This window comes from Phyllostomus discolor, chromosome 10, assembly GCF_004126475.2.
Source record: "Phyllostomus discolor isolate MPI-MPIP mPhyDis1 chromosome 10, mPhyDis1.pri.v3, whole genome shotgun sequence".
Taxonomy (NCBI): Eukaryota; Metazoa; Chordata; class Mammalia; order Chiroptera; family Phyllostomidae; genus Phyllostomus; species Phyllostomus discolor.
Window position 1 is genome coordinate 86,847,517 of NC_040912.2, and position 14,240 is coordinate 86,861,756.

General features: G+C 42.7%; 2 protein-coding genes and 1 pseudogene across 2 annotated transcripts in view; all 3 read left to right on the top strand.

The window, feature by feature from the left end:
• The first annotated feature begins 507 nt into the window (after positions 1-507).
• Positions 508-3,673, top strand: LOC114507960 (annotated as a pseudogene).
• A 3,070-nt stretch (positions 3,674-6,743) lies between these two features.
• LOC114508080 (olfactory receptor 13-like) overlaps positions 6,744-14,240 on the top strand; it is a 47,004-nt gene continuing 39,507 nt past the window's right edge. Inside the window, exon 1 of the mRNA XM_028526080.2 lies at positions 6,744-7,123. The gene's annotated coding sequence lies outside the window, so the exon portion shown is untranslated. The remainder of the gene's footprint in view (positions 7,124-14,240) is intronic.
• On the top strand, positions 9,514-10,524 carry LOC114507832 (olfactory receptor 13-like). The gene has a single exon (XM_028525850.2). It carries the CDS (start codon positions 9,541-9,543, stop codon positions 10,471-10,473), a length of 933 nt encoding a protein of 310 aa, XP_028381651.1. The 5' UTR covers positions 9,514-9,540; the 3' UTR covers positions 10,474-10,524.

Here is a 14,240-nt window from a genome sequence, read left to right on the forward strand (position 1 = left end):
GTAGAGGAGAGCTAAACAACTCACTTTGAGCATCAGTCTTTTCTTAAAACTGTGGAACACAACCAAGCGTGTAAGTGCTGTGATAAAATTAGGTGTCACTCCCCTTCAATTTCTGGAAGAAAACAGAGATTCCTAGAAGTTGTGATAAATGAAAAGGCATCTGTCTTTCTCTCTTCATTAGCTTCAGCTGGTTATTGCTCATAGTGTATTCTAAAAAGTATCAAATGTTCTATTTATTTAATGGAAGCCAGAGACCCTAATTTTTTGTGAAATCTCTCAATTTTTAATAGTGGCTAACATCTAAACTTTCTAAATATCTTCAAAGCCAAATTTGCAGATCAGAATCACTGGACTGTGGGTGGGATTAAATCCATCACTTACTGATTCGGTGGCTTTTGGTGCAAATTCTCACTCTATGTGAGCATACCATTTCTTTTCTCCTTTTCTGCTTTTCAACTGTGAAGTTTCTGTCCTAAGGGCAGCCTTCTATTCAGCAGTCAAAAGGAGATGGAAAACAATCAGACATGGATCACAGGGGTTATCCTGCTGGGCTTCCAGGTTGACCCAGAATTTGAAGTTTTCCTCTTTGGGTTCTGCCTGCTATTCTACCCTGTCACCCTGCTGGGCACTGGGGTCATCCTGGGGCTCATCTGCCTGGACTCCCGCCTGCACACCCCCATGTACTTCTTCCTCTCAAACCTGGCTATTGTTGACATATGTCTCAACTACTGTTCCTAAGATGCTGGCAAATCTGGTGACGCACAAGAAAACCATCACCTTTGGTGCATGCATCCTTCAGGCTTTCCTGTATTTGATATTTGCTGTCACAGAGTGCACATGTTTGGTGGTGATGTCCTATGATCGGTATGTGGCCATCTGCCACCCCCTCCAGTACACTGTCATCGTGAGCTAGAGAGTGTTCATGGTTCTGTCCACCACATCCTGGGTGTTTAGCTTCTTCCTGTCTCTTGTCTACATTACTCTCTCCCTGAGGCTGCCCTTTTGTGGGCCTCAGAAAATCAATGACTTCTGTCAAATCATGTCAGTGTTCAAATTGGCCTGTGCTGACATTAGGCTCAATGAACTTGTGGTCTTTGTGGGCTCCGTGTTTGTTCTAGTGGGGCCCCTGTGCTTGGTGCTGGTCTCCTACACCCTCATTGTCTGTGCCATCCTGAGGATCCAGTCTGGGGAGGGCCGCAGGAAGGCCTTCTCCACCTGCTCCTCCCACCTCTGCTTGGTCAGGCTTTTCTTTGGCTGTGCCATCGTCATGTACTTGGCCCCCAAGTCCCCCCACTTTCGAGAATAAATGAAGATCCTGTCATTGTTTTACAGCCTTTTCATCCCCATGCTGAACCCGCTGATCTACAGCCTGAGGAACACAGAGGTCAAGGGTGCCCTGCGGAGGTTTCTGGGGAGAAGGAGGTCCCTGGGAGGGATGGTTGGGAGTATTTTGTGTGTGTAAGTTGGTCCTCATCACGCCGGGACCTTGAATGCCTTTTTGAATGTTTTACTTTAACCAACCCAGGATTCTGTCCTTGAACCTGTTATAAAGTGAAAAAATAACTACTCTTGCTGTGTATGTCATTGATACCAAATGTAAGATAAAGTATGAAGCTGAAAATCAGTCTAAACCTATTCATGAAAGAGATGCAAATGACTTAAAGAATATATTAGTAGAACAAATTCATAAAATAAAATAACTTTATGTTTCAAGAAAGTTTTTATGCCCGAATGCTAGAATTGTTTAATGTTAAAACAATGAACATAATCTGCCACATTAACAAATTAAAGGTACATATCAGTAGATCTAATACAGTTCTTGACAAAAATTAACATTAATTCATGATAAAATCCTTTACATGCTAGTGTTAACAAACAGTAAGCATTTCTAAAGAGGACCTACAGAGAAAAAGAAAAGGAAACCCACACAGCTAACATGGTACTTAACGATGAAATGCTAAAATTTCTCCTGTAAGTAAAAAATGACATAAAGCTGTACACCATTGGCCTTGTTTTCATCTTTTTACTAGAGATTCTACCTAGCTGTATATTTTACAGACTAATTATTTAGAGGTACTCAAGATTTGGTTAATTTTTATTGGTGAAGAGTTATCCATGTGATGGAGATTTACTTGGAAAAGATGACACCAGGAAAAGAAGAAATTTTTTTGTTATGAATTACATGGAATAATTTCCCTAGCCAAAGGAAATTGTAGTGGAGTATATTATGGAGAGAGGTTCCATTTGAGGACAATTAACATATTGGCTATTGTGTAAAATATGCATTTACTTATTATCAGTGTCCTCACAGTTCCTCGTGAGTGTGTGGGAACGTATTTACTGCTGCAGAATGTGAAGCCAAATGAGAACTAACTAATGTCAACCTGTGTGTCTCACTGAGCATAGCATTAAAGACAGGGTCAGGGGGCTAGCATGTGCTCTCTAAATATGTTTGATTCCTGTGGTTCACAGGCTATGTTTTTATGGTGGGGATGGAGAAAGTACAGACAAGAAACCAAGATGTTAGGTGTTGGCAGAGTGAGGTGGAGGAAGGCTGAGCTAGTCAACAATAGTTTAACTTTCTCTTTATAGGATTTCGTGTTGAATGTGCACCTTTTTTTTTATTCTGCCCTTTCTCCCAAAACACATTTTCATAGTAAAATCTTCTTGGAGCTCATCACCTTTAACCTGCTTGTGTGATTCAGGTCCTGTATGAGGAATTTCTGATCCATGCTTTAGATTTCTTTTTTGTCCAGGTGATTTGGCAGTTTATCAATAGTACTTATTTATGAAAAAAAAAAGGCGCCTCATCTCTTGTTTTTGGGAAGGGATTCGTTTTATTCCCAAGTGTTGCTCAAATGAGGCTAATTTGGTTGTGGGTCTGGTTTTCACGGTTTAGATCCATTTTGCAAATTTTCTTCAGGGACTGCATCTTGTTCTCCAAAGCACAATGGAATGATGCATAAGCCAGGATACCTAAATTTTTATTCATTTAAAATTGGAGATGCAGCTGCGTAAAGAGCAAGGAAGTGTGCTGATCTTTGCTATAGAAGTATCCACCCTGGAAGATACTTTACCACCTAATGGGTGAGCAGTGAACCTGGAGTCAGACTCAGAGGGGCTAATCAGAGGTCCTCCTGACCAGGGCTCTGGATTCCTGGTCACTGTGGCCATCCATCTAGACTGAACACATCCAGATGACTAGCATCCGTGGACCAACCTGTCATTTCCCTTGAGCTTATACTTAGTGGGGCCCCTGTGTGTGATGCTCGTGTCCTCCACACAGATAATCTGGGCCATCCTGAGGATCCAGTCTGGGGAGGGCCGAAGGAAGGCCTTCTCCATCTGCTCCTCCCACTCTGCATGGTTTGCCTCTGCTTTCGTAGTGCCATCAACATGTACATGGCCCCCAAATTGCGTGATCCTGAGGAGCAGCTGCAGATCCTTTCTTTGGTTACAGCCTTTCCAACCCCAAAGTGAACCCGCTGATCTACAGCCTGAGGAACACTGAGGAAGTGTGCCCTTTGGAGAGCACTGTGTGAGGAGAGCCATTTCTAATTGCTGTGACATTTGAGTCCCCAGCCTAAGTGCTCAGCTACCACCTGAATCCAGAGAAGCTAAGTGCTCCCTTCTGCCGTGGTTCCTCATGATGGGAGATCAGGCCTTCCCTCTTCCTCTGGAGGAAGCTCTCCATAGGTTACACTCACTGATTTTTTTAATCAGATATAATTTTTTCTTTATTGTTCATTGCATTGAATATCCATATACTTACACATATATTAATTCCTATTCTGTATCCCAAAGGTTGAATACAGTCTATCTCCATCTGTATCCTAACTGTGTAAACTCAGTAACTGCATATGTCGTAGGATTTGGGAAGGAAGAAAAAGCTGCAGTGGAAGGACGTGGTCCTGCAAACCCAAGGGCTGCTTATCGGTTTTCCCAGGTTGTACTTGCCACTTAAAGACCATCTCAGGGAGCTCAAGTTTCTTGTGTTGCATGATGCAGAGACTTTTCATGTGAAAATTACTTACTCCTATTGGCAAGTGAACAGGCTGAGTGAAGGAACAAAATTAATACAGGGTGTGTAGGGGAAAGGGGAGAAGGAGAAACATGTTGTGGGAGCCGAGCTCAACCTTGGGGGCAAGCTGCTGAGCCAGTAGCTGGCAAAGTGCACAGCTGGGCATTGGGTCTCAGAGAAACAATTTGGGCTGTGTGTGGTCCCCACGATCTTTTGAGTGTTGAGCTGTGATTATGTAGATATACAAATTGTTTCCATGTTCTCCAGTGTCTTTCACCAGCATTTTCACCCTGGTTAGTCCAGGTCTGTGCTATTTCCCTCATGAGAATGCTAATCCTGACATTTTACCAGACGCTGTAGGTGACTAGTAGAGTGTGGCTGGCTCTCCTGCCTTGGTGGCAGATTGACTTTCACTGATTCCTTCTACTTCTCAAACACAGTGGTCGGGGATGGGTCCCTGAGGGTGTTGCCATAAACTGTACCTTCTAACCAGCTTTGAGGTGAGGGTGGCCACTTGCTTCCAGAGTCTTTCTCCATCTCACACTGAGAGCACACAGGGGACTTGATCAGAGGAGTAAGTGTGTGCCCTTCCCTTGGGGAGTAATGATTACTCAGTAGCCTTCTTTTTTCCCCTCTGAAATTATCCTTAATATGAAAGTTGTAAACAAAATTTTAACACAAAGATAAATTGGTCAAAGTATTCCACAGTAACTCAATGAGCTGTTTATACAGTCATTAAAATGATAGAGATATTTTACAGTTACACAGGAAAGAATTATTATAATATTTAAAGGGAAAATGTGAAGCAATAATTGCAAATGTTATATAACTACAAAATGCTACACATATATGCAGTAAATAGTGAAATCTATGACATACAATAGTATAGTATTGGTTGTATAGTGGTAGGATGATGACTGTTTACAACTTCTAAAAATTATGTTCCGTGCTCTGGTAAGGTTTGGAGATGTCAGATCACTATATTTACATGTGAAATAATCTAACCAGTATTAGCTTTACACCAACTATGCTTAAATTTAGATGTATGTGATATTAAAAAAAGGAAATAAATATAGCTACTGAAGTTCATAACATGTAGAACAAAACTCTTAAGTTTTATCTCTGCCTTTATTTCAAATACTATAGCATAAAAGATCATTTTAAAAAGCCACCCAACTCTTACTTACCTGCTGTGGGCAGCAGAGCTCACTGAATATGAAGAGCAGATGGGCTCTTATCACAACAGCTAACGTGTTTGTCAGTCCCTCACCCAGTGCTGTGCACTACACATCGATAGCACCTAACACACGACATGTCATCCAGCCATGGTAACCCGTGCATGCAGAACGTCCCATTATCAGTCTGTGTTATGCGTGCACGTACCAGAAAGTAGCAACTGTCCGACTTTTACTGAGGTGCTGTCGCTACTCAGCCCTCCTTCCCTCTGGTCGTCAAGTGTTAGCAAGCAGCACACATTCTCCTCTGTGTCTGCTCTGTCATCGAGACCTAGGCTGGACCTTAGAGGGAAGGCCTGTGGCTCCCAGGGCTGCCTGTGACTAGCTAGCACGTTCCCTTCAAGGTAAGGAATCAGCAAACCTCTCTGTGCATCACAGCTAAACCTCATCTTCCAGTTAGTGTTTTTAAAGTAATTCTTGTGTCTGTCCCTTAATGAACTCTCAGTCGGAGTGATGTGGAGGTTGTTTTTCACTGATAAACTTGAGACCCCAGCATCTGGTATCCAGTTTACAATTTTTCTTAACCAAATTGGGACATTTGGACTATTGATTTTTATTTTTAAACCTTACGCAGGGACATGCTTATGGAATTTTTAGAGAGAGGGGATGGGAGGGAGAGAGGCAGAGAAACATGTGAGAAACATCCATTGGTTGCCTCCTGTATGTGTGCTGACTGGGACCAAACCTTCAGCCTAGGTATATATGGGTCCTGACCAGGATTGAACCTGTGAACTTTCTGTTTAAGGGACAATCCTCCAACCTACTGAGCCACACCAGCCAGGGAGGATTATTGCATTTCGTGGCTTCCAATTGCTTATGTTGTTAGGTATGGAGCTCTAAAGCAAACTAGGAGCCTGGAGCAGAATATGGACCTTGCTCCTTCCTGTCTGCCCATTGCTCTTGTCAGCCTTGCCCAACAGCCCTTGGCAGTGGCAGTGAAGCCCCTCTGCCCAGCCTCAGGTACTCAGGGTCCCAGAACCAGCCTTGTCACTCCCTGCTGGCGCCACAGTGCCCCTGGAATGCCCCTTCTCCTCATAGGGTTAAGTCTGAACCCCAACTCTTCTGACCTTCTGGATTCCAGTCACCAAGCCTCTGCTCTGTACCCTTGAACCGTTGGAATAGCAGGTTCACTCCATTTGCTTGTTCATCTGAGAGCTCTGTGTTTACTGCTGTAGTTCCCCAGTATCCTTGTAACCATTGTGTGGTATGAAAGTCTCTCTACTATTGTACCACACCAGCATGGTTTCTGTTCCCTGTTGGATCCCATCTGATTCAAAGAGAAAAAATACAGAAGATACCTGTTCTAGTCAGGTGTGAGATAAAACTCAGCCAAGCCTAGAAGATGGGAAAAACTTATGGGCCCCAGCTGCCCTGTGTACCACCTACTCTGTTTGGCAGGTTTGTAGGTGGGGAAATTGAGTTCTTGAGCCACAGTGAATGCAAGGTGTGGTCATTGTCATGTGTGAAGGAGTCCCAGAAATCATTCTAGAGCTTGTAAATAGATGAACACACACCCCACAGTGAGTGAAGGAATCATCAGCACCACCGTCTTGCCACAAGTGTCCCTGTGGAGAACAGCAGAGATGAGTCCCTGTGGAGCCCCTTTCCCCTGGACGGGAGCTGATGGCAGTGTGCCTGGCGGGTCTTTCTCCCTCCCTACACCAAACACTCAGCAGTATATTGAGAGGTGGTGGAGCTGAGCAGAGAATAAATCATCTCTTCTTGTTTGGGCACCTTTTCTCCTAAGAGATCCTTGTGAGACGGCAATTTCCACACTAACTCACAGATACTTTTCTCTTTCTTAGTGTGTTTTAGGCAACCAAAGTCACATTCAGCTGGTCTTCTCGTTTTTAGCTGTAAGTCTGTGGTAAGTTTCTTATGTTGTCCAGTCTTTGTTCACTACTCAATTTCAGACAGGGAGTGATGAAAAATCACAGTGCAGAAGGGAGCTGTTATTGTCTGTCAGTGCCAGGTGCTGCTATTTACAGACTTAGCTAATTGGATCATTTAAGTCACCTTCTCATTTAGATACACCTAAGGTTGATTATTTAGTATAAAACTCCTTGTTTAAATGATAAGACACATTAGGCATTTGAGAGATTTGCTTGAAAGTGTTTCCATTGTCCCATGAAATTCAGTCATGTTTTCATGAAATAATGGACCAACCTGACCACAATAGGAGTTTGTTACAGTAGAGCACCCTGAAGATTTTTTGAAAGTGAACTTCTACTCGGTGAGTTATTTGAATGTGAGAATTATCATCTTTTGAGACTTTTTAAGAAACTTGTCACTCCAGGTAGGTTCTGCAAACCAGCAGATAGGAATTGTCTTGTGTGTCCTCAGCAAAAACATGTGGATGAACACTGAATATGTGTAGTAAATATTTGTGGATTTTTGTTTTGTGTTTTAGCTATGTGCAGCAGATAGGAGGAAGATGAGGTGACAGTCACTGGTCCTTCTGCTTTAGTTTATTGTGTCCTTCACCATAGGACATTTTAGACATACCACTGCTGTCTTTGTTCACTGCAAAGTGGCAACAAAGCTGAAACAAAAGTGGCTAAAACTTTTCCATACATTTAGGTCCAGTGAATCCTATAGTTAGAAGACACCTGAGCATTTTTCTTGCTCACCTTCTCCCATAACATGAGAATCCAAATCTCTGAGTTAAAGCACTCACTGATATAAAGCTCAGTCCTACTAAAACAGCCAGTTTTCTTCCCAAAGGTGATTCTAACTGTTATGGCCATATTTCTTGGACTAAGACAAAATCATCTCCCAGTGTTTCTGCTATGAATCTTGATTCTCCCCTTGAAGCAGGGTGAAACCTTCACACTTTTGCTTATCCAGCCTTGCAAATATTAACTTATGAGGAAATTTAATGGAGAATTGATATAGGACTGCAATTATGAGTTTTTGTGAGATTCTTACTTTAGTGACATTCAGATGGATGCTGGACTGAAGAAGGACATGGAGTCAGAGAGACAAGGAAACACAAGCAGGGGTTTAATTGTTACAAGTCATACCTCAGAATTCCCTCCCTGGGACAAGTCCTTTCCTAAAGACTGATAAACCCCAGAAAGTAAAGATTCATGATGAATAATGTTTCCTCTTAGAGTTTAGCTGTAAGATATGTTAAAGGTTTTATGGAGATGAGTATATAGTTAAAGCTTTAGGTCTACCTTTGGATATTGATCAGTAGTTTTAAATCCCAGGCCATGACTCATCAAGAAATCATTACACCAGCATTTTACAAGTGAAGTCAAGTAGGAAATAATATAGAAAATAGCAACTAGTCTTCCATATAATAAGGATTCAAGTGCATGTGTGTACATATATGTGTTTATGGAACTATATACATAACATATACATTCTCCACACACAGGGATAGAATATAAATATTCATATAGGAATAAGAATATAATAAGGTTTATATTCACATAACATGCACCTACATGCACATGATATTCACATGATATACACATATATGCACATAAGGATTGAAGTGCATGTGTGTGCATATATATGTGTGCATGTAACTAAATACATAACATGGACTTCATCCACACATACAGGAATGGAATATAAATGCTCATGTAGGGATAAGTGTGTGATGGATAGAATCCGATCATGAAACAGCATGATCAGAGTAGAATGTCTCTGGGTACAAAGGTCAAAAGACAAAGTTCTCTCCCCTAAATCCAGTTAAAGTTGTGGCAGTCTGCCTGCCATGTTGTCAACTGAATTTAAGATTGTACAGCCAGTAAAAATGACAAGGCTAACCAATAAAGCATCTAATGAAAGCACAAATCTGTGAGATCCCCTGATAGGAGGATCCCCCACAGGCTCCTGGTCCTCCTTCCCACCCTCACGTGTGGGTGCAGACTCAGGCCCACAGCCCCCTCCCCACGGTGTCCATTGTGCACTTTGGTTTGGGACTCGACCCCAGAAAGCCTCCAAAGCAGTTGTGTGACTGAGGAAAGTGTCCACTGTTAGGGAGGGAGTAGGCATGTTAATGTGTTAGGAACTGTGGTGGAAGTTTGGAAATAAGGTGAGATTTACTGAACACTGTAATAGAACACTGGTGTTTAATTGATCAGGGTGAAAAAATTCCTTTTGTGTCATTTGCAGTGCATAGTATTGTCTTAGTAACTGATGAACAGGACAGAGGTGTCACTGAACAAGTTTTGTGTGGAAAGAAACGATGACACACCTGTTTACCATGTTAAACATGTCCCTTGGGCATTCAGACTTGATGAGCTCTCTCCTTTGTTCATTCCCAGGAAAATGGGGGGCAACCAGACATCTGTCACAGAGTTCTTCCTAGTGGGATTCCCACTCAGCCCAAGGATGCAGGTGCTCCTGTTTGGGCTCTTCTCCCTGTTGTACGCCTTCACCCTGCTGGGCAATGGGGTCATCCTGGGGCTCATCTCACTGGACACTCAACTGCACACCCCCATGTACTTCTTCATCTCCAACCTGGCCACTGTGGACATAGCCTATGCCAGCAACACAGTGCCCCAGATGCTGGTCAACCTCCTGAGCCCAGCCCAGCCCATCTCCTTTGCTGGCTGCCTGACACAAACCTTTCTCTTCTTGACTTTTTCTCTCACCGAATGTTTTCTCCTGGTGGTGATGTCCTATGATCGGCATGTGGCCATCTGCCTGCCCCTTCGGTATTCTACCATCATGAGCTGGAAAGTCTGCATCACCCTGGCAGTGGCTTCCTGGACTTTAGGAGTCCTCATGGCCCTAGTAGATATGGTGTTACTCTTACCATTGCCCTTCTGTGGGCCCCAGAAAGTGAATCACTTTTTCTGTGAAATTACAGCCATTCTCAAATTGGCCTGTGCAGATACACACCTCAATGAGGTTGTGATTGTGGCTTCGGGAGTGTTGGTGCTGGTGGGACCAGTGTCAGCAATTGTGGTCTCCTATGGTCACATTCTACATGCGGTCCTGAAGATCCAGTCAGCAGAGGGGCGCTGGAAAGCTTTCTCCACCTGCTCCTCCCACCTCTGTGTGGTGGGGCTCTTTTATGGCACAGCCATTATCATGTATGTTGGACCCCAACATGGGGACCCCCAGGAGCAGAAGAAATACCTCCTCCTGTTTCACAGCCTCTTCAATCCCATGCTGAATCCCCTGATCTACAGTCTGAGGAACAGAGAAGTCAAAGCTGCTCTGAGAAGGAGGCTGCAAAAGGAGAGACCTTTGTGACAGCCTCACTGATAACAAATAACTGAGTGTAAGAGACACAATGACTTACTTCACCCAATATGTGCACAAGTTACAGAGACGTGCTCTATGCCTAAGGCATCCTTTGCATGTCTTGAACTTCTCCTGTGACTACCTCCTGAGAAAGCCCATTCTTCTCCCTCTCTACAAGGATGCTCCACAAGAAAATGAGCCCCTCTTCCAGCTCTCTGCATCATGTATGCACTTGTAATATGGTCATGAGGGATATTCTGGATAAGAGGAAACAAATTTATATATTCCATAATCAGGACTTGCATACAAAATTTTATTGAAGAAACCAATGTATTGGCAGAATATTTAAAATATAGGACTTGAGACTGATTACATAGCATTTTTGAAATATTTTAAATTTAACAACTGTCATCTTCAAAAAATTGGTCTGCATTTAAAATACCTGAATGTTTTCCTGCATATGTCTATGACAGTGATATGCTCTGAGTCATCAACAACTCACATACGGAAGAGCATGAGCCAACACTACAAGGGGAAGAGCATTAAGGGTGTAACTCTGATGGAACTAACAAGAAGAAGAGAACCCTGAAGGATGTATCTGTCACACAGACACACTGGAACTTTCTCTGCCGCTGTGTTTCTCTGATGTTGCAGTGTTGGTAGAGATCTGGGATGGTGGAAACAAGAGGAAGAAGGCACAATGGACATAGCTGAGAGCCTTTGGAAAAATTACACATTTTGTCTCATTGTTTTGGTCACTTGTCTCCTATGGGAGATAACCAAAACTTAGAACATTCTTGCAAATAAGAGCAGACTGTGTAATTGCTGTGATGACTGTTTGACCAGTGATATAAGGCTATAAATTATCAGTATTAATTCTCTCTTTAAAGTAAGAGATATGAGGTGAGTTAAATAACCACTTTAGTCAAACATGAAATCAAACACAATTGTGAAGTGATGGAACACAGTTAACAAGTAGTAGGAAAGGTTGTATGAGACTTTTTCAAAACTTTCCTTAAATTACATCCTAAATGAAACCTGAGTACTTTAACTGCATCAAAAGGAAACATTTACTTTTAAAATTATGTTTTATGTGTGTGTGAGGAGTTTTTAAAGAAGAAAATGTATGGATTTCTTTCTTACAAAGCATACTTAAATTCTTTGAGTAATTCTTGCAAAGCTTAAACTCTCAAGGTTTGTTGAGAGGAAATACTATGTGCAAAATGCTTAGCAGAATCCATGAATTATAATAAGAGCTCAATGTTGTAATTATTAACAGTGTACTCTACATACTTTTATCATTTTGAAAGAACAAGGACTATGACTTAATGAGACAAATAAAATGAGATTTGCTCCTAAACATCCTGGGCGTTCAGCTTCCTCCTGGCCCTTGTCCTGGTGTTTGCTGTCCTGAGGCTGCCCTTCCGTGGACCCCGTGAGGTCGACCACCTCTTCTGTGAGATCCCGTCTGTCCTCGTGCTGGCCTGTGCTGCCACTGGGTTCAACCAGCTTGTCACCTTTGTTGCTTCTGTGTTTGATCTTAGTGGGGCCCCTGGGCTTGGTGCTGGTCTCCTACACACACAACCTCTTTGGCATCCTGAGGATCCAGTGTCAAACTCCTCAGTTCATTCATGTCACATCTCCCTCTTTTTTGGTTTACTCCCTTGTTTTGGTGGAGTACATCCTACAATAGCATTGCACAGCTAAAAAGGTCTACCATGGCAAGTTATGGTAGGAACAGTTATGAACACTTCTAATTTCTCATCATAGCTTATATTATTTTATTTTTCTCAGACAGCCCAGTGAAAAATGCTCTGGACCAAGTGGTGTTGAAAAACTAAGACAGGACTGAAGCCTGTGAAGCAGGAATTTCTGTCTCAGCAGAAATAATATTAAAAGGATATTAGGTATAGCTATGGGTTTGCATCTAATTGTGATTTGCAAACATTTTTATTCCTAAATTGACCTTCATTTAATAAAGGTCCATCCCTAATGATTGCACTGTTTATGCTTTGTAATGTTTATTCTTACTGAAATGTAAAATAGTAATCCATATAAATATTAATAACACACAAGAAATCTAGATTTTTGAGAGTAAATATTTTTGGTCTAGTGTTTCAAATATTAGCAGCAAAAAATTAAAAATGATGATGAACCATGACACCTTTTGGTACCCACTGTGAGCTGTGTTCAATGCCCTCAGGTTGTCCTCATCAAAAGAAATAAACACAGTGTCCTGACTGGGTGGCTCAGTTGGGTGGAGCATCATCCCCTACACCAAAAGGCTGTGGGTTCAGTCCCCAGTCAGTGTGTGTACATGAGGCAACCGATGGATGTTTCTCTCTCTTCACCTTTCTCTCTCTCAAAAATCAATGAACATATCCTCAGGTGAGGATCTAAAATTTTTTTAAAAAGGAATTAAAACTGGTCATTATGCATATCTGAATGACCATACAGCCAGTCATCCTGAGCTCTCTCTGAGTATTGATGGGTGAAATTTATTTTTCTATAATAATCTTGTTTTGCTTGTAAAGTATAGGAAAGGTGAGCAATATAAAAATATTAAAACTAAAAAAGTGACTTCAGCACAACCGTGATGGGCGTTACAACAAGGGCATTCAGTCTGCTGGTGCAGGGAGTCCAGCTCCAGCTGAGACAGCAGAAGAGGGCTCCAAGAGCGCTCTGAGGGACAGGGATTCTGTCTGAACTCAAGTGGGTGATACAAGGATGAGACAGACTTGTAACCAGGAATGAGAATTTCAAGAGTGGCAGTATTGTGATGCTCAGTCAAGTGCAGCCACAAGAGGAGACACAGCAGAGGCTGAGGAAAGAACAAAGTTTATCATCTCCACAGATCCTAGAGAGAGAAGGCATGCAGGGCCACATGGCACAGACAGCAGGAGGCAGGAGCAGGGGACCCGTGAAGGGGGTGTATGCTAACAGATTGGACTGCTTCTAATAGATGAATCTGCACTGTGGACAGATGGGGGCAGTGTGTGCAGGTGGTGCCAGAGGCTTCCACAGCTGAGGACTGCTCTGATACTCGGAGCAGAGTTATCTCACACTTAATAACCTCACTTGAAATCCATCTGGCCTCTCTTTCCCCTTTGAAATGTAATTTTTCAGGTTGCTTCTACTGCACCGGCTCTCTTTTGGGAAGAGGTTTCCAGGAACCACTCTCCACGAGGCCATCTGACTGTGTGTTGTTCAGTTCTCAGCTGGATGGTCATGGAGTAACTATACACCTTGATGATCACAGGCTAAGAAATGTCCCTGGTTAAATGGACGGAAGGCACCAGCTGGGGTGCTGGGCACAGGTGTATGTTTATTTCTGTGGGTGGAAAGCTACTGAACAGAACAGAGGAAGACGATGGGTCACTGTGGGAACAAAACATAGACCTCACATGGCAGGTATGAATTCCCTGGGAGCGGGCCCCACACGGCAGGAGGAAGTTTCTAGGAGACATTATGATCTCTACCCAGACTCAGTAACATTGAGGGGGGACTACCACTTCTCTAGAATAATATGGGTGGCCCAGTTTTTGTGGGCTAACAAAACATATCTTGGAACTGCACTCATGCCATGGTATTCAATGGAAATAACGAGTGTGGTGGATTGTCCCCCAAAATGGAAGAAAAGGGCTATGGGAGAGACAGGTGGCTCTCGTGGGATCACCAAACAAGCTGAGTTTACTTTGATGAGGACGAACAGTCCGTGGAAAAAGACTTGTTACCAGGAATGAGCAGATTAGGAAGATCCAACTACCTCACCTAAC

Coding starts and splice junctions, on each gene's coding strand:
- LOC114507832 (XM_028525850.2), top strand. CDS start 9,541: ATGGGGGGCAACCAGACATCTGTCACAGAGTTCTTCCTAGTGGGATTC.